This window comes from Diceros bicornis, chromosome 23 (assembly GCF_020826845.1).
Source record: "Diceros bicornis minor isolate mBicDic1 chromosome 23, mDicBic1.mat.cur, whole genome shotgun sequence".
Lineage (NCBI taxonomy): Eukaryota > Metazoa > Chordata > Mammalia > Perissodactyla > Rhinocerotidae > Diceros > Diceros bicornis.
Window position 1 is genome coordinate 4,099,064 of NC_080762.1, and position 26,380 is coordinate 4,125,443.

Genomic DNA, 26,380 nt, shown 5'->3' on the forward strand with positions numbered 1-26,380 from the left:
CAAGGGAAGGGACTCTTGTGCCTCACGGGATCTTTCTTTTTGTAGAGAAGCACAATTTCCCATCTAGCAAAAGGGGAAAATGAGAAGGTGAAGGAGAAAGTCAGAGTGCCTACTCCTGCTGCTCGAGCAGTTCTGGCACCTCTTCCCCCACGTCCTTGACTCAGTGTCCCACTCTGCCCTCTGTCGCTTGAAACCCCTCTCTGGGGGCCTCACTCAATCTGCCTCCCAAGTGTTTCGTTCTCCAAAGTCACTTATTTCTCCAATCTGAATATCAGAGACCAATTGTCAAAACACACATGCTAATCAACAGTCAGACATAGAAAAAATGAACAAAGACAAGTACGGATACGAAGCAATACAATACTCTTATCCAAATGTGAGAATTTGACCTAATTTGTGGTGGAGGAACTTGTTGAGGATTTTAAGATCACCTGGGAAATGAATATGTGGAAACTGAGGACATGAGGGAAGCTATAAGAGAGCACTTCAGAGTCATTTTGCCTGTAAAAATTAAAACAGTGCACAATAAATAACAAAACATAGAGCTATCACCAGAATGTTAAGCTTCTTGGGGGCAAGGACCACATCTGCTTTGCTTCATTTCTATATTCATAGCCCTCAGTACCTAGGAAGATGCCTGCCGTGTAACGGTGCTAAAAATTTGTTTTCTGATTAGCTGGATAAATTGCCCATTTAATTTCAATTTAATGGTTTGTGTTTGCAAAGTTCATCAATTAGTTTGATTTTCTTGTGGATTGTTGCATTTTTATTTGCTCCTCCACCTAAATATTCGATCCTCATTTTATTTATTTTTTGGAGTCTCCCAGTTCGCATATCCCGCCAAGATTCTGGAGATTTAAATACCTTGGATATTTGTGGTGGGAAGAGATTTAGATCAGCTTTGTTTGACCTGCTCACTTCACTAGAGCTGAGCAGCATTTTTAACCAGACCCCCCACCAGTTAAATAGCCTTAGCTCAGCCTGTGATAATTGTGTGCCCAAGCGCATGTTTCTAGTCCATTCTACACACCTCTCAGCTCTGTAGCTTCTCCAGCCCTAGGCTGTGGTCTCCTCTTCTAACTGTTGGGATTCCCTGGTCACGTCCTGGTCATGCGGCTCCTTCTCCATTCTCTCTCACTAAGTGCATTCCCGTGGCTTTCAAGACCAAATACATGCTGCTGAATCCCTAATGTGTATCTCCAGCCCTGACCTACCTCTCAGGCTCCCAATCTGTACACTCCGTCCCTTACTGGACATTTGTATCTGAATGTCTACAGGTAAAACAAGACATTCAGTAAGTCTAAAATGGAACCTCTGATTCGCACTCCTCCTTTACCCCACCCATGGCGGTCCTCCTCCCAGTCCTCCCTGGGTCAGTATGTTGCGCTGTGTGGCAGAGACACCTGGGTGCAAGGTATTGAATGTTGTAAAATCACCCAACCAACTGCTCAAACCATGGAGCCATCTTGGGTTCTGACCCACTTCCTTATCCTCCAACTCCAATTCCCGAGCCAGTGTAGCCGTTTTTACCTCCAAATTAACTCATGAATCTGCCTGCTTGTCTCTGGTTCCACGCGTCACGCCAAGTCTAAGCTGGAATCATCGCTTGTCCAGACTGAGGCAGCGAACTCCTCCCTGCTACCAGACAGGACTCCACATAGAACCAAAACTCAGTGCCCTCTTCCCACTCATGGGCATCGACCCCGTTATACTTGGAATACAACGACAAGTTGTCATTGCAGCCTGCGCGGCCCTGCAGGAAGCGCCCCCTCCATCCCTACCCACACTCACGGGATGCCCTCTCCCACCCACCTCCCAGCTCATGCTCCCCACACGGGATGCGCTCGCTGGCATCACCTCAGGGGGCGCTCCCGTCCGCAGGCCTTGGAGACGGCTGTTTGCTGGGCCCGCAACGCTCTTCCCTCGGCTACTTTCTGTTCTGTTTTGGTTTTGTTTTGATGAGTTATAAACACATAACAAACACCTATGTACCTGCTGCCAAAAATTATTTCCCCAGGTTCCACAACGGGAGCCTGCAGCACCTCTGGAGGCCCCTGCCCGCTCTCCTGCCCCCACGGCTTTGCCCGCAGGGCGCTGCAGTGGGCCCCGAGGAGCTGCCCTCGGGATTTCTGATCCAGTGCCCAGGCAGGCCCCACACGGTGTTCTCGTTTGTTCAGTCTTCAGCATCTGCCGTCTGCTTCTCTTGCATAGCTGTCCACTCGAAACTAAAAACAACATCAACATCACATAATAGAAGGAAATGACTTTCTACATGTCTCCACTGCTCTCTTCCCAAAAACAAAAAGGATTTTTCCTTCTATATCTAATCATTTTTGGTTAGTACATTATTTAGTATAATTATGTGTGTGTTTATACTCGGTGCTATGAAAAAGGTACTTATACAAGGTTAGGTCTCCATTCAGACATAAAATGTTTAAAATAACGAGTCAGAACTGATCCCTGGTTCTCGTCTCTGCTCATAGGTTGTGGTACGTTCACCCTCCTGTCGGCTGTCACTGCTGCCGTCAGTGGCCTCCTGATGGGCTATGAACTCGGGCTTATCTCTGGGGCTCTTCTTCAGATAAGGACCTTGTTGGCCCTGACCTGCCACGAGCAAGAAATGGTGGTGAGCTCGCTCCTCATTGGGGCCTTACTGGCCTCTCTCACCGGAGGGGTCCTGATTGACAGGTTCGGAAGAAGGCCTGCAATCATCCTGTCATCCTGCCTCCTTGGACTCGGAAGCCTGGTCTTGATACTCAGTTTATCTTACTCGGTCCTTATAGTGGGACGCATCGCTATAGGGGTTTCCATCTCTCTCTCTTCAATCGCCACCTGTGTTTACATTGCAGAGATTGCTCCACAGCACAGAAGAGGCCTTCTTGTGTCACTAAACGAGCTGATGGTTGTCACCGGCATCCTTTTTGCCTACGTTTCCAATTATGCATTTGCCAATGTTTCCCAGGGCTGGAAGTACATGTTTGGCCTTGTTATTCCCTTGGGAGTTCTGCAGGCGATTGCGATGTACTTTCTTCCTCCAAGTCCCCGGTTTCTGGTGATGAGAGGACAGGAGGAAGCTGCTAGCAATGTTCTCAGGAGGTTGAGAACCATCTCAGATACAACGGAGGAACTCACTGTGATCAAATCTTCCCTGAAAGATGAATATCAGTATAGTTTTTGGGATCTGTTTCGTTCAAAGGACAACATGAGGACCCGAATAATGATAGGCCTAACACTGGTGTTTTTTGTCCAAATCACTGGCCAGCCAAATATATTATTCTATGCATCAACTGTTTTGAAGTCTGTTGGCTTCCAAAGCAATGAGGTGGCTAGCCTTGCCTCCACGGGGGTTGGGGTTGTCAAGGTCGTCAGTACCATCCCGGCCACTCTTCTTGTAGACCATGTAGGAAGCAAAACCTTCCTCTGTGTGGGCTCCTCTGTGATGGCAGCCTCATTGGTGACAATGGGCGTCGTGAACCTCCATATCAACATGAACTTCACCAGTATCTGCAGAAGTCCTATCAACCAGTCCTTGGATGAGTCTGTGTTTTATGGACCAGTAAACCTGTCGGCCAGCAGTGACAATCTTAGAGAGCCCTTTAAGGAGATCACTTCCCCCAGTGGAAGCTCACTAATGCCTATGAGAAATGACGTGGATAAGAGAGGGGAGATGACCTCCACATCCTCTCCAAATGCTGGACTGAGCCAGACTGCACACCAGATAGTCACAGACCCTGAGGGCGTCCCAGCTTTTCTGAAATGGCTGTCCTTAGCCAGCTTGCTTGCTTATGTTGCTGCTTTTTCAATCGGTCTGGGACCAAGTAAGTATTTTATTCTTTATTCCTTCCCCCTCTCCCCTTATGAATATTAATGTATTGCTTTTGATCAGTCAGAGCATCGTAGTGCTATAGTATCTCACATATGGAACTACTAAAAGCAAGGCAGGGATAACATTAGTCACCTGATGTTTCTGGTAATGTGGAAAGTATGCTTGGCTTGTATCTGCTTTGTGAAATGTGCAGGGCTCGTATTCACCCGAAGGATTAGTCTCCTTATCTGTTGCATGAGGATACTTTAACACCAGTTGATTAGAGATGAATCAGACCTGAAAGATATTTATTGCCCAAGAGAATATATTGTTTTATGAAAGCAAAGTTTATTAGGATAACATTTTTCTCCATATCATTCCTGAATTTCTTCATAAGTGGAAGAAAAGAAAATCAAGTGTTTAGATTTTCTTAAAGACACAATAGTGGATGGATACGAGTGATAGTAAAGAAGAAGGGAATTACGGGTTGAGAAGAAGGATGCATTATTTCTTTAAGTTTATGTAAATACTAGAGTAACCTCCCTGGGCACTTTGTTAAGCAGGAGAATGCGAGTCAAGTTACTCCCATTCAACACAATACAGTTTACAGAGAGAGAGCTACGAGCTTGTTTATTTGACGTAGCTTGTCTACTCCAATGACCAAGTTTAAACACTTCTCTTGAGCAAACTCTCTAGAATCAGTTGTTTGTTGCAGTTCTCTAGTCTGCTAGCCTCACACCGGAAGTCTAAACCTCTCTTTAGGGAAGTTGTGAAGGGTCTTTTGTACATCTCACTAGAAAATTAAGTGTTTAAAATTTAAGGCTTGTCTCTCTCTACCATCCTCAACTCCCACTCCTTGCCTCTCTCCCTCTCATACTCTCCCTCCTTCTGCCTTTCTTCCTCCCTCTCTCCCTCTCTCTTACAGAGTTGGTATCGAAACTTTTGTTTACACAGATCAAGGACCAGACAAACTTGTTCAAATAAAGGGAAGTGTTGGAGGTTAAGAACAAGAAGAAGACACGGGCTATGTTGAAGGAGAAGGAATCTCATGGACAAATGTAGGATTCTGGTGCTGGGAACTGGACAATGTTTCTGGGAAGAAAGTCACTTTGGGGCTGCTTTAGTGATCCACTGTTAACTACTCATTGCAGTGATATGTGTTGAGTGACTAATTTCTTCATAACCAAGAACTATGGTAAATGCTGGAGAAACAGTCATGAACAAGACAGATACTGTCCCTGTCTTCAAAGAGCTTACACTTGAATGGAGAGAGCTACATTCCCTGTGTCTGCTTCTTTCTGGTCAGCAATAAGCAAGTTTGGCCAGCTTAGTCTCAGTTAATTAATAACTGGACTTGCACATGGCTTTCAGTAGGCTTTCAGTCTACTCCCACTTCTAAGTGAGATCATTCTCTAGATACTGATTTGTTCAAATTACAGAGTGAGAGACGGAATCTGATTGACTTTGCTCTTTGCTTTGTCAACTCATAGGTGGTTGTTCTAGTCTAATCAGCTGGGGCAAGATTGGGCCAAAACACGGATGACCAGAAACTGGCCCTTCTTCAGGCACTATGAGTAGACAGATTGCCCCATAAGGGACTGTGCATGGGTAGATAGAGTAAACACTACAACACCATCAACGTCTGATCTTTCTGACTTGTTTCTGAACCCTGACTCTGCTTTTTAAGATTTAATAATGATAAATACTATCATTAATGAACAGTTACCTGGAAACATGTTTCTACCATTATTTCAGGATTCAATTATCTTGAGTGTGTACCTGTGAAATACTCGTCTTAGTCAGTTTGGGCTCCTATAACAAATTACCACAGACTGGGTGGCTTAGACAACCAACATTTATTTCGCACAGTTTGGAGGCTGGGAAGCCCAGGATCAAGGCACTGGCAGATTCAGTTCTTAGTGAGGGCCCGCTTCCTGGTTTGTAGATGGTCACCTTTTTGCTGTGTCCTCACATGGCAGAGGGAGAGAGAGAGGGAGGGAGGGAGAGACAAAGAGAGGGAGAGAGGGAGGGAGAGAGAGAACTAGCTAGCTCTTTCGTGTCTCTTGTTATAAGGGCACTAATCTCATCATGGGGGGCTTCACGCTGATGACCTAATTACCTCCCAAAGGTCCCATCTGCAAGTACCATCACACTGGGAATTAGAGTTTCAACATATGAATTTCAGACGGGGCACAAACATGCAGTCCATAAAATACTTATGTGATTGTTCTGAAACATAAGGCTAACGAAATCTGAGCAAGCATCTTATATTTTTATTTTCAGAAACTCTTTAAAGTGTATCAGAAGGGCAAGATATGAGTGCTCTCTTGTGCCCAGGAACAACTTAACCTTGTTTGTGAACTTTTCTATATTAGTAAGTGCAATAAGTTTTGCTCATCTGATGAACTGCAGGTGGTATTTATTGTTCCATTGATTTCCTTTGCCAGCATCTTTTTTTTCCTGTGTATTCATCATAAAACTACAGATATTTCCTTTTTACATCAATTGTCTTGATCCAATCTTCTGAAAGAATCAACTAAGAATCTAAGAAAAGGTCAGCAGAAAGAAAAGGATGCCCTCTTCATTTTAATTCGGAGACCCTTTCAGGCTGGCAGAGATGATGACACAACAAATATTATAATATGAGAGACATTGATCTTAATCTTCTGGAACCAACCTACTCACGGTCAGAGTCCTCCCATGCTCATGCTGCCCTTCTCTCCTTTCTTTCTGTGCAGCTTTAGAAAACATGGCAAATCCTCACTCACTACATATTGTTGGATACATTGTTGTATTAGAGCAAGAGTCCCCTTTTCAGGAAACTCCATCTGATTCTGGAAAAAATTACTGGAGGCTGTTTCTTATTTACCCCTTAGGATTCCTTAAATAGTATTCTACACTAATTCTTTTAAAATATAATTAAGCTTTAGATTCAACTACACACTTATTGACACCTAGTATGTCAAATACTGTGCTGGGAAGTCATGACATACTTTGGAGTCTTACCTTCCCAACAAGCCTACAAACGAAGGGTATTCATCAAATTTTACAAATGAAGACAGTGAATCACAGAGAAGTTAAGTGACTTGTTCAAATACATGAAGACTTCTCTTGTCCTCTGGAATTCAGGGTTCATCCCTAGTCCAGGACAAGACTAGGCAGTCCTGTGTTGGTCTTGATAGTCAATGGTAACTACTTTTAGTTCGGTCTCTCCAAGAAGATACACTAGAAGTCATAATGAATGAAAATAGTGTATCATTATCCATCGCGTGAGGCTATTAAATGGGCCACTCTGCATTTTATTCAAGATAAGAGACAGTGTCTCTTTTTCTGAAGCTCTACCAGGTATGTGAGCACGTACATGTATAAGCCTGAACTACAAGATAATAGAGAAGGACACTGATAAGAATACAGGTGTTTTTGATGTGCGTTTACTTGAATAACTGACCTTAATCAAGATAATGTTTAATGTATATCTTGGCTAGAATTCAAGCTCAGCTATAACAAAGACCAAAATAACCGAGGCTTCAACAAGACATGAGTTTCTTTCTCTCTCACTCAACCACTGGAGCCGGCCAGTTCTGGGTGCGGTTCTGGAGGCTCCCGGGGTCAGGCACCTGAAGCCCGGAGAGAGCGTTCCCAGACCTCACGGTAGCTAGTACTGTAATACTTGTTCTCAGTCTGTCGTGAAGGCATTTAAAAATATTAAGATGCATTTTAAAACTTCATCACCCTTTTCTGATAGCTAATGGTCCTTTGAGAATAAATGAAATGCACACAGTGCAGTCAGTTAAAGGGAGGCTGGGTCCAGAGAGCCCTGGATAACAAGACGGCGTGAGCAATTCTATCAGGGAAGCTGAGCCACTGTGAGGGGTACGGGATAAGCACTTTCTTCAGGGATCAGACGTCGCACGATTGTGGGAGACGCTGAGAAAGTAAAGGTCTAGAAGGAGATGGTGAGAGGAGAAGGAGAAAGTCACTCCTCAGGGCCACAAAGGGGAGCTGGTGAAGAAGTCTGTGGAAGGCTGTTGCCACCGCATCTGCTTGTGGCCTGAAGTCTCTACAGGTCACCAGGGCAGGCCAGAGGAAAAGCTGCACTCAGGCAGGAGGACGCAAAGACAACGGCCCCTCTAGGACAAACTGGAATCGTGCAAAGAAACTGAAGTCTACGTCTGTCTCTCATCACGTTGATTCCGGGGACGCAGGCAACCTGCAGAAAAACTAGTGACCTTCTCTCCAGGTCCCTGACAATGTGCCTGGCCTGATACTGGGAGAAGTTGGAGGAGCTTTGGCAGCAGCAACAAGGAGAACAGCAGATCACAAAATGCACGAGCTGCAGTGACGTCTCGGGCCCTGCACCAGCCCCCAAGCACAGGGCTGAGGTGCCACTTTGGCCTTCCAAGTCTCATGCAAACTTCTCTTCCTGCAGACCCTTACCCGGAACTACAGGAAGGAATTGCCGGGAAACGTACTTCCAGCTTCCCTAAATCGACACAGTACAAAATCACCAGAGGAATAAACTCTGGACTGAGAGAATAGATTAGATGTGACTACAGACAGAGTATTTTAGAAGGTCAAGGGCCCTGTATTCCGTCATCAATTGCTGTGATCGACATTCATTTCTTTTAATGAAAACATTAATTGTTAAAATATATGATTAGCTTCCATTCTATCTACTTCTAAAAAAGAGGTGAGGTCATTTCATTGAGGTCTCTTGGCTATAAAACCAAAAAACACTTTCGCTAATGCATTATAAAAGCTTTCACATTTATTTTCTCAGGAACGTTAATTATCTCCCTTGAGCTGATGACTCCCACTTATCTCCAACTCAATGGTCTCAAGTGACTTCTAGTTCCTTTCATCCCATTGAGAACTAGACTTTTCCATTCTGATGCGTCACTGTCACCAAACACCAGAAGCCCAGTGCTGAATTCTTCCCCCCTACACCTGGGGGGGAAGTCCCTTTCTTTCTCTTGGGGCAGGCACTCTGCCAGTCACTCAGGTCTGATGCTTTGGGGTCTTTTCCCCATCCAATCAATGACCCAGTGCTCTTGGATTTTCCCTCACAAATGGCCTCTGTGTTTCTCCCTTCCTTCCCATTTCTGCCATCCTAGTCTACCCCTCACAGTCTCACTCTTGGATTACCGGAGATGCTTCATGTAGTTATCTTCCATTCCAGGCCCTTCTCACCCCTGTCCATCCTCCATACCAGTATTACTTAAATACCACGTTCCTCATGTCACCAATGCTCGCATGGCTTCCTACTTACTACCACATCAGAGAGGTCAAATGCCTTTCATGATGAAAAGGAGATTAGAAATTATCTAGTCCAATATTTTCCTTTTATACACAGGAAACAAAAAACTCTGAGAGACCGAGATCACACAATTCAGGCCTAGAGCCACAGACAGCTGAAGCCTGATTCCAGCTCTTCCTGCCACGATACCACCCACTTTTGAGGGAAAAATTGCGTGATTTTCAAGGCTCTCCATCATCTCACCCACGCTATCAGGGCATCTGCAGAACTCCAGGAGGCACCATTTACATTTTAGTCTGTGGAGTTGTGTTCCAGGGCCCCCATTCGTGTAGAAGTACATGTAGACTCCACATGGAACACACAATGAGTGATGCCCCCTGGCATTGTGCCATGAGGTGACGCTTTACCTCCCTGGGCTCCTCTATCTCCCACTGTTCCACACCCAAGCCAGGAGACACAGAGCTCCTGCTGAGGTCTCTTCCCGCCCCCTCTCCTCTCCCAAATCCTTCCCATCTTTAGAACTCAGTGGAAGTCTTAGCTCCTCTATGAATCCACTCCATGTCTTAGAGGTCTTTGTGTGTATGACTACTGGTGTAGGGTAGTTTGCTTCTGGCCTAAAAAGAGCCTGAATTTAAAATCAGAAACCCTGGGTTCTAATCCCAGCTCTTCTACCTACTGGCTTGTGATCTTTAAGTCAGTTATTTTCCCTGAAGCTGTGTCTACTCTATGAATAGGGTATCATCATACCCGTCCTATCTCACAGGGTGTAGGTGAGCAAGTGAGCTACTGCATGTATGCTGGATGCTACAGAGAGGCATATACATGGAGGTTACAGTGAGATTATACAACCCAGTCCTTAATGATGTAGGGTATTGCTTCCGTATGTTTGTTTTGGCTTATTAACCAGAATATGGTTACTAGATTGTAAACTCTTTGAGGGAAGAAACAGTATCTCTTATTTTTTCTTTCTCTCCCTTTGACTGAGCACTGCATCAATCTGTTTGAAAATCGTGTGGGGATACATTTGTGTTTTTAAGGGGGGAAGGAAGAGAAGGACTTTAAAACTCAGATGCAGATCTAGAAAGATCTCAAAGTGTGCTCCTTTACACGCAGCAAGCTATCTAGTGGGCAGGCTAAGTACCACGTAAGCTAGAAATGCTAGGCTGCCACAGAGACTCCTGTTCCTGCCAGACACCATCACGAGGGTTTTTGCAGAACAATCCATCACCTAGGCATGATTTCTAAAACTCTCTCTCTGTTTTTGCCTGTAAGCAAAGGGGCAGGGAAGTTAGTAGTGCTCAGAAAAAGGTAGCGGGAGGCAGGTAGGGCTTTTCTTTGTTAAGTCATAAAGAGTTATTTGGGAATTTTGGACACAGAGTATCTGAAAGTAGTCCCAGATTTTTTGGACACCTCTGATTTCTGCTACAACATGGAAAAGAGAGTCCATTCGAGAATTTCTCAGACCAAAAGCAATGCTAGTGAGATGGAGAATGTCAGGGTTGAAAGAGGTCTGGGTACGGGAAAGGGAAATAACCCTTCATCTCATGGTTTCTCCAACCTATAATTGTAGTTCCAAGGGCTGAGTGGAGTTCACACCTGAGGTTAGGAGGCATGCAGTCCGAGACCCATCCCAAAGCATCCCCTCTAAGGAGAACACACAGTCATCTCACATCCATGGTTTGGGATATCGCTTCTTCTAGTGTTTTTAGAAAGGGTCTGAAGAATTATCTTTTTTTTTTCTTGCTAGGAGTCAATCACTTATGTCCATATTCATGTTGTAGTTTATTTTTCTTTTCTAAAGAAAATATACTGTAGGAATTCCAATTCAGTCACCGAAATTGGATTCTAGAGCATTGGTGTCAGCTGTATGAACCAGTTGGAGTCTAAAGAAGATTTTTATTAGGGGCAAGTTTTCATACCAGATCTTGAATGCATTATAAAACTTATTAATCTGATGTGATTACCGCTCAAGTATTTTAATTAGAGAGTTTATTACTTGTAACAGAAGCAAATCCTTTGTGTAAATAGAGGTATAAAGGAAAAAGTACTTGCTGTTCTAAAGTAAAATTGGAAGCAAGATTAAGCCTCCTTATTAAAACTTCTTAAATACAGATTGACTTAGAACAACATTCCTTAATTATATTAGATCACAGCATGGTTTGCTTCTGCCAGAAAAGTGTTCCTATTTTTAGGTTAAAGTGTGTGTCCTACATTGTTTTGCTTTCTGCTCTTCTGTTTCCCTAATTGCAAAATAAGAAGGTTACTCTAGAATCTAGAATTCAGGAGGGGGCATAAATTTGGTACCAAGTAATCTTGTATATTTTATTTTGTGCATTTAAAGTAATAATCTAAGAAGGAATCCACAGGCGTCACCAGCCTGCTGTAGGGGTTCCTGGCCCTAAAGAGGTTAAGAGGCTCTCCCTCTGTTTCTCTGTAACTAACACTAAAACTCTCCCATCAAATAATCAGGATAGATACTCCACTGCTTTTCTTGGAGACTTTTACTAAACATTCTGTTTTCCATACCTCATCTTTCACTTTAAAATATGTTTGGAATATTAGCCTCACTCTCCACCATGTGTCTGGGGTGGTCCTGGTCCTCATTTTAGCTCCTTTAATAACTGAACATTTTTCTGTCATGGCTCAAGCTTCAGGGTCGAACCGAAGACTCCTGACATTGTGAGGACATAAGGCCACACAAAGATTTCTCTTCCACTCATGCTTCAAAAGTGAAGTAGAGATGAGCCCAAACCCACAGCACACAGTTAGCATCTCATGAGTGCGTTTGGGGTGATACTCATGTAGAAACCCAGCTCTGCTTAAAATAGCCACTGTAACTCAGAAAAATGTGTATGGCTATTCTTTTCACAATAATTACAAAGGCTTTTTTAATCCCCAAATTCCTATGCCCATAAATTAATTAACTTCCTCTTCCATCTCGTGATTAATATCTTTTCATTATGAGCAGATAGAAGGAATTTGTCCAAGGTCACTTATTGTGTTCGGTAATGAGGCTGTGACTATAATCCTTTAACTACCTTTGTATTCGCACATTCAAGCAGAACCTTACACTGAAGACTGAATGACAGGTGACATCAAATCACCTGCCCCAGTCTCTTCTCCCAAAAAAGCGGGAGTTCCAGCAGGAAAGCACCTTGGAGTGACCAAGAAGAGAACAGAGGGAAAAAGTGGTGGAGATTCACCGATTCACTCACCCACCCAGCACACGTGTATTGTTCATCCACGACATAGTGGGCACGGTGCCAGGTGCTGGAGATTCAGGGATGCATGAGCCAGATCCACATCCTGCCCTCGTGGAGCTAGTGGTGGGGACAGGCAATAAGCCGGCAAATGAATAACACATACTACAACTCCAGGAGGAGAGAAGTGTTAACATTTAGGTGGAGGTGAGTTATAAAGAAGGATAGCAAAGAGCATATCTTGGAAGAAGGGCAGGTAGGATGGTCACAGAAGGCCTTTCTGGGGTGCTGACATTTGGACCAACACTTGTAGCAAGAAAGCAGGGTGAAGATCTGGGAGCGGGGAGTGTTAAGCAGGATAACGGCAGGTCACATAGCCTTGAGGGGCACTTGAGCTTGAAGGTTTAGGAGAACAGCAAGAAAGTCTGTTGAGGCCGTACAACGTAGTTTTGGAATTTGTACTAGCCTTTGGCAACCTCACAGTGTAATTGTGGGGTTGAGTGAAGCAGTCTGTATAAAGTGTACCTCTTTCAGTGCCTGGCGTGCAGCATGGACTCAGTACACTTGGTTATTAGTGCTGTTATACGTCTGGCCCCGGTCTAGACATGAGATGGATAGTTCTGATCATGCCAGCACTGACCTCAGCAGGCATTTTGCTTCAGTCATGTCAGGACACACAGGGAGCACGCCATACTCCTGTGCTGGGTTGTGATGCCAGGGTCCTCCTCAACCCCCTCTATACCCCATTCCAGCCTGGTCAAGACTAAACAGAATAGATTTGTGGCTTTAAGTATGGCTCAATTCTGGATTGCCTACAGTCAAGAGAGCTTTCTAGGAAACCAGACAGGCTTTATAGAAAATCCTGAAGCTTTGGCGGAAGGTGAAAGGTGTGATGTAGGCTGAGAAACACCCAAAGGTCCACTCTTCTAAATTGGTGCAGCTGATTTAGACTATATGTCCTGTGTGCACACACACTTGGTCTTGTTTGCTGTTGTGTTCTTGAGCCTAACCTAGGGCTTGGCCCCCAACAGGGGCTCAATAAATATTTGTTAGATGAGTCAAGAATGTCCCCCCAAAAAAGAGATGTTTCTGGAACTCTCTCGCTTCTGTGATTAAAAGGGAGCCCTCTAGGTGGGGTTGATCTACCCTGATCCCCTGTAGTGTGAATCTGAGTCAACATCAAGGGAATGAGAGATAAACGTGGTTTGTGTGGAACCCCATGCACATTTCACCAACATTATATCCAAATAAATCTACTCAATTCAGAATGCAGGGCCATCTCCAGTTCATTTGATGACTAAAGAAGGTTCATATTTTAAGTTTACTAAAATTAAGGCCATTTAAAAAAATTTGTGGTATCAGACAAAATATTCGTTTCCAAATTTCCATTGTTTTCTCCAAATATGAGACCCATCCTTTCCCCTAACAAAAAAAGATTGAGGGGCCGGCCCGGTGGCGCAAGCGGTTAAGTGCGCGCGCTCCGCTGCGGCGGCCCGGGGTTCGCTGGTTCGGATCCCGGGCGCGCACCGACGCACTGCTTGGTAAGCCATGCTGTGGCGGCGTCCCATGTAAAGTGGAGGAGGATGGGCACGGATGTTAGCCCAGGGCCGTCTTCCTCAGCAAAAAAAAAAGAGGAGGATTGGTGGATGTTAGCTCAGGGCTGATCTCCTCACCAAAAAAAAAAAAAAAAAAAAAAAAAGATTGAGATTAGCCACATCATGGTATAATTATTCCTACTTTGGTTTAATAATTGAATGTTTTTAAACTTGACTCTTTACAAAATAGATTTGAGGTAATTCTTTTATGGTTTTCCTAAGAGAAATAAGTGAAAATCTGAACTGGAATTTTGGGGTTGTTTTTGTTTACTTAATTAGCATTAGAACTTATAGAAATATTTCAATGGATTATCTCGGGCTTAAGAACCACATTAAATCTCTCAGATGTAAATGGTACAGTCCAAAGTTAATAATAGCAATAAAAAACATTTGTAGAAAAATCATGCCATAGCCACAAGTAATCAAACTCTCAAGAACTATAAACTGGCTGATATTTTAGCCCACTTGCAAGCTAATGAGTTAGCTTGTCACAGTTTCATGGATGTTGGCAAAAGACACAAGACTCCTGGGTCAGAGACAATGGACAGTTTGTTACTCACAGCAATAGCAATAGCCAGAATCTCGACGTTTGCATCAGTTCTGCAAGCCCCAATACACGCAGGGCAACACAAAGAGGGCCAGATGACACCTACACACACAATGGGTTATTTTAGAGAGGAACCCCAAGCTTAGGGAACCCAAATCTTTTATAGTAGGTGGTAAGCCAGCCTGGTTTCTTCCCTGGTTGGAGACATTATCTTGAATCTACCAGAAGGTAAACAAACCTTTGCTCCAGAGGAGACACCACCTCTGTCTTCCAAGGCTGATGTTATACAGACATCCTTGGAAAGATGGTCTAGAACAAAGACAGTCAGTGCCTTTGCTCACAAGACACACAGAAATGCAAGATACCCATGGAGATTTGTCTCTCAGCTCAAATATCCTAAAAAGACCATTTTTCTGTTTTAAACAAGAAACTGAAATTTTTTAAGGTTCAAAGATTATAGAGCCTAGCTTTTTGTTTGGTTTGGTCTTATGGAGGTTAACCAGCCTTTTGGAGGATGGGTATCAGTAGGAAGCATAAGACTCATCTGCCATAACATTTAAATTTAGATTTTATACCCAAATAACTCTAGATCTTCAAAAAGAAGTTGTTCGTGTGATGTTTGCAGAGCTAAAGATTATGACAATTCCAGGGATGTGAAACAGCAGGTTCTAATTTGGATGTTTATTTAGCTGCTTTACCCCAAAATATCCTAGATGTAGAACAGAGCAGTTAACAGACCAGAAGGACATCACATATTTCAAAGAGATTTTGATAGTCTTCATAATTCCTACTAGACTCAGGCCCCTAATATTCAGAAGCATCACAGTGAAAGGCTTTTTTAGTGCTCATCTGCCCTTTCCACCATTCTTATAGGATAATTATATACCTTTAGAGAAAAGGCATATGGCATAAATTATTATTCTTTAAACAGGAGAGTTTTATTATCAAATGTAGCCATTATACAATCATAGTCACACAATGGGTTTGTGTTGTATGTGTCTACCTTTAAGATCTTTCAGATCTTTTTTTTTCTTTTAAATATTAGGTTTCAGTTATCACCAATATTCATACCAATACTTCTCCTTTTTTCCAATTAATTAAGTTAAATGTCATTTTGCTTGATTAAAGTGGTGAATTATTTGGTCTTCGGGTGTCAGTCATTAAAATAATGCAAAATAAGTTAAAAATAGTATCTGAATGGTTTTATACTAATTTTGCGTCCAAGCAAAAGAGGAAAAACTTACAGAAATATGTGCCTTTAGTTAGTTAAATCCTGGTTTCCTCTTTGGAGTTAGCTGATGGAGCAGTAACACTGCATTCTTGTAGCGTGAGCACAGCTCAACACACAGTGAAACGAGACCATCGATTCCGTTAACATCACAACTGTTCACAGTGGACGTCGGTGTTTAACTTTCCTCTCAGCCCAGCACCACACTCACAGTCCGATCCCTGGAAAATTATGAATATTGGACATTTAAGACATTAAAGAAACAGACGAAGGTTTTAACACGCTCTAATAAGCACAGGCATTAATTTGGTACTTTATTGTTTTCCAGAACACAGTGTTAAGAATTTTTTCCAAGGAACATTTGCAACATCAAAACCCGTAATACTTTTTGGCTGAAGTCCAAAGCATCAATTGTGAAGAAAGCACAACGTAAAATATTACATCTGAAACATGACATTCAAGTTATAGTTTAAACCAGAAAAGACTAATTTCTTGTAGCTCTTTTCTCTTTTTTGTTTTGCATTTTGAACTCCAGTTCAATTGTCTGCAAATTAGGACATGCATACTCCTGAGGTTCACTTTCCAGAGTACTCCTTCCATGATACGTCAAAGGAAATCAATTTCCTGATTTTTTAGGAAAAATCTGTTTCCCAAAGTTTCTTCTTCCCCATCTCCCCAGTAATAACTTTTTCCACTTGAAAGAAAGCGTACCTATTACTCATCAGAAAATTTATTATGATACATGTCCCAAATTATAGAAACCTCCAGAACACGAATCAAAAAGACAATTGGAAATACTAGTGCAGGTGTGGTGTGGAAAAATGGCTTTGATGACTAGATAATAATCCTTTCATAAGCCTAGATATTTCCAGTAATTTGCTTTCAGCAAAACTAAAGGATGACCTAATGAAGTTATCAGCTGATATAGCATTACAAATAAGTTTTGCTATTAATTCAAAGAATTGAGTGACATCGCTACTAGAAAATTTCTTCAACTCCCCATCTATTTTCATTATTCTTAAGAACAATAAATTTCATCTATTCAAAGAGTGTCATGTTATTCTAGAAGTAAGTGACCTTCACCCACAGGTACATAATAAAGAAAACCTCACCATTCATTAAGAGAGATATTTCCAATAAATTTCACTTTTTGTAATGAAAAGTTATTTCTAACAATTTGTAATATATTTCTATAATTTTTATCCATTTTGTATTAATTATTGTGTTAATAACTTAACTGAGAAAAAATACTTAGAAGCTCTTAGAGGAAATAAAAAGAAACCTAAAATTTCAACTTAAGGTCTTTTTTTTTCAGAGAAGTATGATGCAGTGATCAATAAAAGACCTTCAAGCTTAAAAATGCATTTCAGTAGGATAAAGTACTAAGTTCAAGGCGAAAAAGGAACTATAAAATTTATGCTAAATACCTTATTCCTGTATTTTTAAAATGGATGATGATGAGTATCAAATAGGTATGGTTTTTAAATTTCACTGGAAATATTTAAAAGTGATGTGTTCCACTTTAAATTTTGGAGTTTATAATACATTAGAAATTAAATTCTTTGCTATTATTTAAATTTATGGTGAAAAAAATGTTAGATGTTGACTTATAAATAAAAGAAAGTACGTGGTTTTTCAAATTAATTTAAAGGCTACACGAGTGAGTAAGTTGGAAGACCACATCATAGTTCTCTCTTATTCCCAAATGGTGCCAGCTCACAAAAGGCTTCCATTCTTACCTCTGGCATTTTTTATTGAGGTTTATTCCATTTAGTCCAATTTCTCCTAAAATATATTTTTTTTCTTTTTGAGGAAGTTTGGCCCTGAGCTAACATCTGTTGCCAATCTTCCTCCTTTTCACCTTTTTTCTCTCCAAAGCCCCAGTCAATAGTTGTATGTCATAGTTGTACATCCTTCTAGTTGCTCTGCCTGGAACGCCACCTCAGCATGGCTTGATAAGTGCATAGGTCCGCGCCCAGGATGGGAACCAGCGAACCCTGGGCTGCTGAAGCAGAGCGCGCAAACTTAACCGCTATGGCACCGGGCTGGCCCCTCTCCTAAAATATTTTTAAAAAATCATTTCTGTTGGTTTTGACTAGAAATCATTAAGATAGAAAGATTGGGGAACATCGAGGCTTTATTACATTGCTCTTCTTAGTTTGTTATGTAAGTAATCCAAGATAATACAGTAGACCCCCTTTATCTATGGTTTCACTTTCCACGGTTTCAGTTACCTGAGGTCGACCAAGGTCCTGGGAGCTGATGATTCTCCTTCTAATGTATAATCATAAGGTCAATAGTAGCCTAAGGGTAGGCCACAAAGCCTGCATCATTCATTTCACTTTTTCTCATCACATAGGCTTTCTATGATCTCACAGCATTGCAAGAAGGATGAGTACAGTACAATAAGATACTTTGAGAGAGACCACATTCACATAACTTTTATTACAGAATATTGTTATAATTGTTATATTTTATTACTAGTTATTGTTGTTAATCTCTTACTGTGCCTAATTTATAAATTAAACTTTATTTACATAGGTCTGTATGTATAGGAAAAAAACATAGTATATATAGGGTTCAGTACTATCCGCCGTTTCAGGCATCTAACTGGGGGTCTTGGTCCGTATCTCCCATGGATAAGGGGGGACTACTGTATTCTTCAATAAAGCATTTATTTTAGAAGAGGACAGGAGTGAGCAAAATTCAGAGAGACCAAGACAAGGGAGAATACAAAAAATTAAAATAAATTAAAGCCACCACATCATTGCTGATGTTGGACATGGTGGCCTATGCGGGAGTATATTTTTCAAAGAACATAATTTTTCCATTTGGGGAAATTATGAGGTCAGGATTTAAACATCTGGTTGGAAGGAAATGGGCATATTTCCCTCTCGAATTCGCACTTAAAGTACCCCCTTGCAGTCAGATAGCTAGGTGTGCTGCATGCTATTGCAAAGGCAATAAAAGGGAATCCTACAAAGTATAGGACACTGGCTCCTTGACAAATCAAGTTGTTGACAACTCTGTGGCCTGCATGTAGAACTTCCTCCAGAGTTACAAGATCTCCATGAGTCTTTCAAACCTGGGGCTGGCGCGTTAGGTTGTTCAGGAAGAGCTCAAGCCAAATGGAAAATATGCCCGGAGAGCTGCAGGGTTTAACATCTGAAAGCACAGGGAGCTAAGTGACAGCTTCAGCAGGAAAAATTGTGGCAGTGGCAGAAACATGGAGGGATGAGGAGACAGGCATGGCAGTTTCCATGTCACAGGGCCGAGTCATTTTCATCGATTGTATCTATTAACCCAAGTCCATGTCCTCCACTGCACAGAGAGACACTTCAACATATTCGTCCTTCATGGAGGCCTGTAAGGCCTTTTTATGACCCTCAGTGCAGGCACAAACACTATCTGCAGATTTCATCTGGATCAGGCAAGTCCTGACGAGTGATTTAATGCTATGTGAAATACAAGTTCCAGTACCTATGGACAATTATCTCCCAACAAGTTCAAAATTTCCTGTCCCTGCAGCATAGAGAAGACCTTAAAGATGTGTGCAGACTCTGACATTTATAGAGGCACATGTTGCTTTGAGTTAGCCCGGGAACGAAAGGTGGAATAATAGAGGTCCAGGAGAATTGTTTCAGAGGCTGTAAACTGCAGCAGCTGTGCTCACTGTAGAAGAGTTCACTGTATCTCTGAACACTCTGGGGATTCCTCACAAGCAACAGCACGAAGCATCCCCTATGGCTCTGTCATCAGGGTGGGGGATCACAGGGACACCCAGAAGGAGCCACCACTTCTTCACTGTGGCATGTAGCAATAACTTGATTTTCCCTGGGGGAGAAATTAGGCCATCTAGTTAAAAAAAAAAAGAAAATCAGTGATTTTAAGAAAACTTCCACCTGTCATTATAAATATCAACACATTAAATCCCCACATGATGGTTTATACCTCTATCCTCTTTACTTATAAATTGAAACAGAGCTTCTTCTTTCCTTCTGCTTTGGGCATTCACAGCTTCTTTCTAGGGAACATGGAGGCCTGTAAGATTCTGGCATCGTCTTGCTCCTAAGTTAGCCAAGGGAAGATTTTTACCCTTTCAGTAAGTTCCATTTTGCTACAAGTGCCATTTTCTCTCTGGATCTGAAAACCTGTAATTTTATGGTTCTGACATCATCGTTAAAATAACATTCTCCTTATTTTTGAATTGACAGGTTCCACATTGGGAGGTTGGACCATCCTTGTCAAAACACTTGTCAATTGCTGCGACATCCAGTTTGTCAATATTAGATAAACCAAGGCATCAGTTCTTGAATTCTTTCCATTAGATCACAAAAGAAGCAGAAGCTTTCAGCTATGATACATTAGTTTTGGGAACGTCAGGTGTAGGGTTTGTCTACAGCAAGTTCTCCTGAGCGACTAAGGGAAGTCTCTTTCAATATTCAGTTCATTGCTCACTGACTGGTTAACCTGCCCAAGAACTTGCCTCAGCTGCTGAATTGAATGCACGCCTAGGACAGTCTTTCAGTGTAGATCTCAGGATCCTTTAGGCAAGCTCTTGACAGTTCAGACCGAGCGCTTATAACCAGTGCTTTGTGTAACTGTCCCTTCTTCTCATTGGGAAAATCCACCACTTTCTATAACAGCAGGATCAGCTCATTCTCATCGCCAACGCGGCTCTGATGACCCCAGCAATGATTTTCCCAAAATCCCACCAAATAATTCCAAGAGGCCATCACAATGAAGGTGGGGAGGCGTGGAAGGGGTTTCAGAGGTGCTGAAATGGGGATGGAAGTAGATCAAGAAACCCTGTGCTAACCCCTCTACCAAAAGAAAATGAAAGAGGGTCCCTCCCCCCACCTCCTCCTCATGGACGCTAGAGCAAAAGGTGATAAGGAACCCTCTGAGACTCCACCCTGACCCATGTCAAATATCCATGGCAGGAAGGGACATAGTGGGATTGGCCTGTGGCATAGATTATTTAGCCTCAAAAAATTGGATTGACAAAATTTCATCTTGTATTTGTCCAAGGACAGGTCATTACAAGGCTTCACCAGAATTATAGAGCTACCATTCTACTCAGAGCCAGATCCCCAGTCTTGCAAAGCTCAAGGCAAGGTTACTGGGTATTGCACTGGTCTCATTAAGAGCAAAGTGATCCCACCAGGGATATAATCTTCAAGAAACTAGGGAAGGTCTTTTGGGGTAGGGAGCAGAGAGGAGGGACATGGAATTTTATTTTTGAATTCCCTATTAACTAGGACAATAATAATATTCTTTTTGTTACATTAGCTTCCAAGCCCAAAAGGTAACCCTATATAGATTCACTTGGAGAAGATAATCAAGAAAAAAATTTTTTTCCAGCCCTCTTTTATAATTAAATTTATTTTTCTTACTTTAAAACAGCAAATTTACCACAAGCAGATATTTTCTGTACAGAGTGTGATCTTGTCACGAGAGGCAATTTATTTAATTAGAGGCACATCTGACTGCTTGGTTCTCGTATAGGGGGCCCAAGAGGTCGCTGACCAGTGGGCCCCATCCCTGGCTTCTTGCTCCTTCCTCCCACCGCCTCCTCTAGGCCGGGTGATGCAGCTGGTCTGTATATAAATGCTGGCTTTCCAACACAAGGTGACTTAGTCAGCAGTGAGCTGGGCCTAGGGCAGCTCCTAAGTCCTTCTTTCCTTGGAATCAAAGGTGCTTATACTGCACATTCATTTATTCATTAACAAATATTTATTGAGCCACCACCAAGAGTGAACTGTGATTAAAAAGCATGAATTCCGGAACCTGAGTGCCAGGGCTCAATGCCATCTCTGCTGCTTAGGAGCTCTGTGACCTTGGCAAATTATTAACTCCTGAAGCCTCAGTTTTCTTCTTCTATGAAAGAGGAATAGTAATAGTTCCTATCTTGCAGGATTTTGTGAGGATCAAATGAGATAAGGTTTGTAAAGTGCTTGGCCCATGTAAGAACTTGCAGCTATTTTATTAGGCAAACTCAGTGTGAGAGGTTGTGAGAACAAGACAAGTTAAGTTGTTCCTCTTGTGCCCTTTCTAATCCCATCAGACACGTCCTATAATGTTCCCTGTCAGTCTCAGATAATAAAAAGTCCTCTGATCAGTTTTCGTGCCAAGAAGAATCTCCTTTCAGAAGTTCAAATGTTTAGTCTCGTATAATAATCAAATCTTGGAGCTCTATTTAATTTAGAGCTTCTGTCCGCTCAGCGTGCCCCAGGCCAAGAAGCCCAAGTTGGAGAAGGGACGGTAGCCAGCCTCTTTCCTCCAGCCTCCTAGCCTTATTTCCTACCTGCTCACTAGCTATGATGCTGGACTTCTTCAAGGTCAGCGGGAAAGGAAAAGACAGGAACGGGCCCAGAGGAACAGCAGGCAGAGCCGGGGTCTGGCACCGAGGCTCTGTGCTTGGCAGATGTCCCAAGCTGCCTCTCGTGCAGGTGGCCCCAGCCACTCTCCCTCCCGTTTGCATTTCTCAGGCCTGTGTCACATACCAGCACCTTATGTCCCTCCCCCTACTCCCCGGGGACCACTGTCAAGCTCTCTCAGTGTTTCTCCTGAATCCTCTCTCACTTGGCTGAAGGTGAGGAGAAGGCACAGGCGTCCTCCCTCCTGCGGAGGAAGGACCTGCCCAGCTCTCCAACCACAGATCACGCAGGACTAGGGGCTTTTGATAATTTTGCTGTCCCTTCCCCTCTCCTTTGCCTTCTCCTAGTGCCCTGGCTGGTGCTGAGCGAGATTTTTCCCGGCGGAATTCGCGGACGAGCCTTTGCCTTAACTTCCAGCATGAACTGGGGCATCAACCTCCTCATCTCTCTGACGTTTTTGACTGTGACCGGTAAGAACTCATCATTTTCCTCCTCTGCCTCTGCGCTCTTAAGACAACTGTCAGGGAAGCACACTCACCTAAAAAACATTGGACTGTGGACCTTTTCAAACACATTCAACAGTAAAGAGAATGGCAATGAATCCGATCTACTGACCACTAACTTCAACAGGTATCAATCTTAATTCATTCGTAACCCCACCTGCTCTTTTTGAGCATATTCTTTTGAGTCATACCTCAGACATAATGTTATTTTGTCTATAAAATTTCAGCATGGACCTGCAAAAGATCAGACACCTAAAAACTATAACCACAGTATCATTATTACACCTAAAAATTGTAGTCCCTTGGAATCAAATATCCAGTCTGTGTTCATAGTCTTCCAGTTGTCTTATAATTATTTTTCACACTTTGAATCATGATCCAAATACGTAATTTACAACGGATTGATATGTGCCTTATAATTTGTAGGTTTCATGTCTATGTCTCCCCCTCCTCCCCACGATACCTTTTTAATGAAGAAACTGGGTTGTTTGTTCTAGAGTTCTCCCCCAGCAGGATTTTGCTGAGTGAGGTTGTATCAGGTGACCTCTGTTCCTGTGTTTCCTGCAAACTGCTACTTAGATCCAGAGGCTTGAGGGACTTGGATTTTCTGGTTAGTTTGTTACAAATTCCTTCACGGGTGCTGCCCTGTGTCCTGCCATCTGAGGTGCATCCCGTCTCTCATCTCCCACTTTGTCCTGTTGGCTCCCTCGGAGGGTCATTGCCCAGATCCGCTGTTTCCACTCTGCTGTTCCTTCTACATTTGTATCAGCAAAACTCCTCTAAGGAGAAATTTCTTCTCATTCGTTATTTGCCTGTCCTAAAGTATGAATCATTTAAGAAAGGGAAGATAAATTCTTGAAAATTTGTCTTTATTTTCTAGCTTTCAAAATAATGAGGTGGTTCCCAGTATCCTCCAAAATCGACCAATCACTTAAGTTTTCTTTCTTTCCTTTTTTTATATATATAATATATAAATATGAAATAACATTAATACATAAATTTTCAAAAGCTGATGTATACTCCAAAAAAGTGTATATTTATATACAGTACTTCCGAATCTTGTCAACCACTTTTTTTTAAATACATCTACTTTTGGAAATACTAACTTTTGGAGTTATCAATTAAGCATGGTTTGGGTTTTTACATAAAATTTTCAAATGTTTATGTCCCACAGCTCTCCTACTACAATCACACGCATAGACCTGTGCCCTCCACCTTCACACACACACACACTCTTATCTGCGGTTTGGCATGGAGAAGGGGAAATATAAAAGAAAGAATGGAAATGATGAGGGATGAGAATGACACAAACCTCTGGAAGGATGGCTAAGGTACAGGATGAGCTGATGCAGATTCAGAGGTCCTCCTGCACGGGAGTTTAGAACAGGTGTTAGGAAAGCGTATTCACTTTTAAAAAAAACCTGGAATGATCTAAAACCTGTAGATGGCCTTTCATTGGACTAAGTTTGAAATTCTATACTTATTTTCAAAAATCAGTTTTCCAAGTAAAAGACATAAGAGTTCTGCTTGGCAGCAGGCCCTGGGACGTCAAGTTTTTTCGTGCAGTTTCAGCTGTATCAATAAAAGCAGAGTATCCAGAGGACAAACCCACTCTGCATGATCAGGACACAGCTGCAGTATTGTGCTCGGCTCTGGGAAAAATATTTTAAGAGGATTGTTTCAATATTTTAAGAGAGTTGCAGTGGGTCCGCCTCCCCAAGGGAGGGCTGTCTGGATGGCACGGGCACGTGACCTGTGGTCTGTGAAGGACAGTACGAGTTCAGGATATTAGACTCAGAAAAAAGAGGCTCCAGGAGGAGACGGAGGAGATGCAGATACCTGCACCGCTGTCATGAAGAGGGGAGCGGAGAGCTGATCCGGGGGACCTGCAGGTCCTGAAGGGTGGACGTGGGCTTAGGAGTCAGTCAGGAATACCTTTCTAGCAGGCAGAGCTGGCTCACAGTGCAGCGAGAGTCTTTGCAAAGTGGTGAGCTCCCTGTCACTGAAAGTGCTCACACAGAGCAAGGGACAAGTCTGATGTTATGACTTTTTCGGGTTTTTTCACTGTTTGTATTCTGGTTTTATGCCCCAGAGAGGGAAGAAGGGCCAGTTCTACAAGCACTATATTAAGCACTCACTTGGGCAAAACCCTGTGCCAGCAGCACGAGAAGCCCTGAGGTATGGGACTCTAGTTAACTTGCCAGCAGAGCCACACTGCTGTTTCTGCTTCCTGCTTCTCCCCCATCGGCAGGACCGACTGACAAGTGGTTGACATGCTTAGATCCTCCCACCCTGCATTCACCAAACTGCCTCCCTGCAGAACTGCTCTGCCAGTTCTCCTGACAGAGCCATCATGATCTGTGGCTGCAGCTGTGAAGGGCTGTGTGCGCTGGTGCAGTCTGCAGTTGGTCTGAGCCTGTGTGCAAAAAGAGCCAGCTTCCTCCTCGTGACTGTCTGCCACCCTGGACTTTCTGCCGCTGAGCCAGGGGGCACACAATGCGAATGGCAGGCTCCAGTGCACGGGAGGCCATTTATCACCAGTTAACGGACCTTGACCTTGGTCAGTAACCACAAAGGGACGGTACCTTTGGCTGGAAGTGGTCAGAGGAAAAACTAGGCTGGCGGTGAGATCCATCAATAACGATCCTGCTTCTTGCTGATGCATCTTAGCAAGTTAACGCCTTTCCTTAGAACCATTATCACTTTTTTTCTCTGAACCCAGGAGGAAGCATTACAAATACACTGCTGGCTACTAAATGATGAAATATTGCTAACGTGAAATGATTGATTCAAATCAGAGTAAAGAAGGGTGAGCTCATTCCAAGAAAAGTCCATCTGCATAAATATGTCTTTAAGAATGTCCACCAGACAGAAACCACACTGCTGCAGCGGTGGCTCCTGAGAGAGGAATTGTGGAAGGAGAGGAGAGAGAGGAGATGTTTTACCTTCTGCTTCTATGTTTCCGTGCCGTTTGAGGTTCTCTTTTTGCAATGAGCCTGTGTACTGCCATTTTGAAAAAGAAAGCACGCTCACCAAGAAGATGTCATTGGGTTTAAATTGTGTAGTTACAAGACTGCTGTTTACTTTACCAGAGAAAGCTGGTGTAGTCGGTAAAAATGAAACCTTCAGAGGCTGGCTGTATTTTTAATTTGTGATTGCTATTTCTCTGGATCCTACTGGAGTGTTTGAAAATACGTGTGTTTTTATATACGCTCTAAGCATCGGCTGTCCACAAATGGGATCAAAGCGACCCTTAGCACGTTTCTAATCAATTTCTTCTGCCCTTTACAGACCGCATTGGCCTGCCATGGGTGTGCTTTTTCTATACAGTCATGAGTCTGGCTTCCCTGGCCTTCGTTGTTGTGTTTATACCACAGACAAAGGGATGCTCTTTGGAACAAATATCGACTGAGCTGGCAAAAGCGTAAGTACCCTGTGCGTTGCTCTCTGAACAACACTCTGCTCAGAAATGCAGCTTTTATATACACGTAAATAATAATAATAATATGTGAAATTATTTTAGGACACTCCCTTTGGTGTGAAACCATATCTCAAAGCATAATTCCAGTTTCTTTGCTATGTGTTTAATTTGGGTGACCAGCTAAGGAATTAGTATAACCAGGGCTTTCTAACAAGTGAAGCTTCCAAAGCTCTGTGCAGTGATGATCTAAGAAGCCCTCCCGTCTCCCCACCTGCCCCACACAGGAGGGGTGTCGGAAGGTCCTAGAATGTCATGCTCACTAGAACCACGGGCTTCAGCTCTTCCCTCTCCACCACATGTGCAGGTCTCTTTAAGTCCTGAACACTTAAGGTTGAGATCACCAGGAAAACTCTTGAATTTAAATGTCTACAATTATTCCGAATA

At 42.8% G+C, this 26,380-nt stretch overlaps 1 protein-coding gene across 1 annotated transcript in view; it reads left to right on the forward strand.

Moving 5' to 3' along the window:
* The window catches only part of SLC2A12 (solute carrier family 2 member 12), a 53,453-nt gene that overhangs the window by 15,186 nt on the left and 11,887 nt on the right, over nucleotides 1–26,380 (forward strand). Inside the window, exons 2-4 of the mRNA XM_058566819.1 lie at nucleotides 2,484–3,818; nucleotides 22,360–22,482; nucleotides 25,807–25,939. Coding sequence (XP_058422802.1) covers nucleotides 2,484–3,818; nucleotides 22,360–22,482; nucleotides 25,807–25,939 — 1,591 coding nt within the window. The remainder of the gene's footprint in view (nucleotides 1–2,483; nucleotides 3,819–22,359; nucleotides 22,483–25,806; nucleotides 25,940–26,380) is intronic.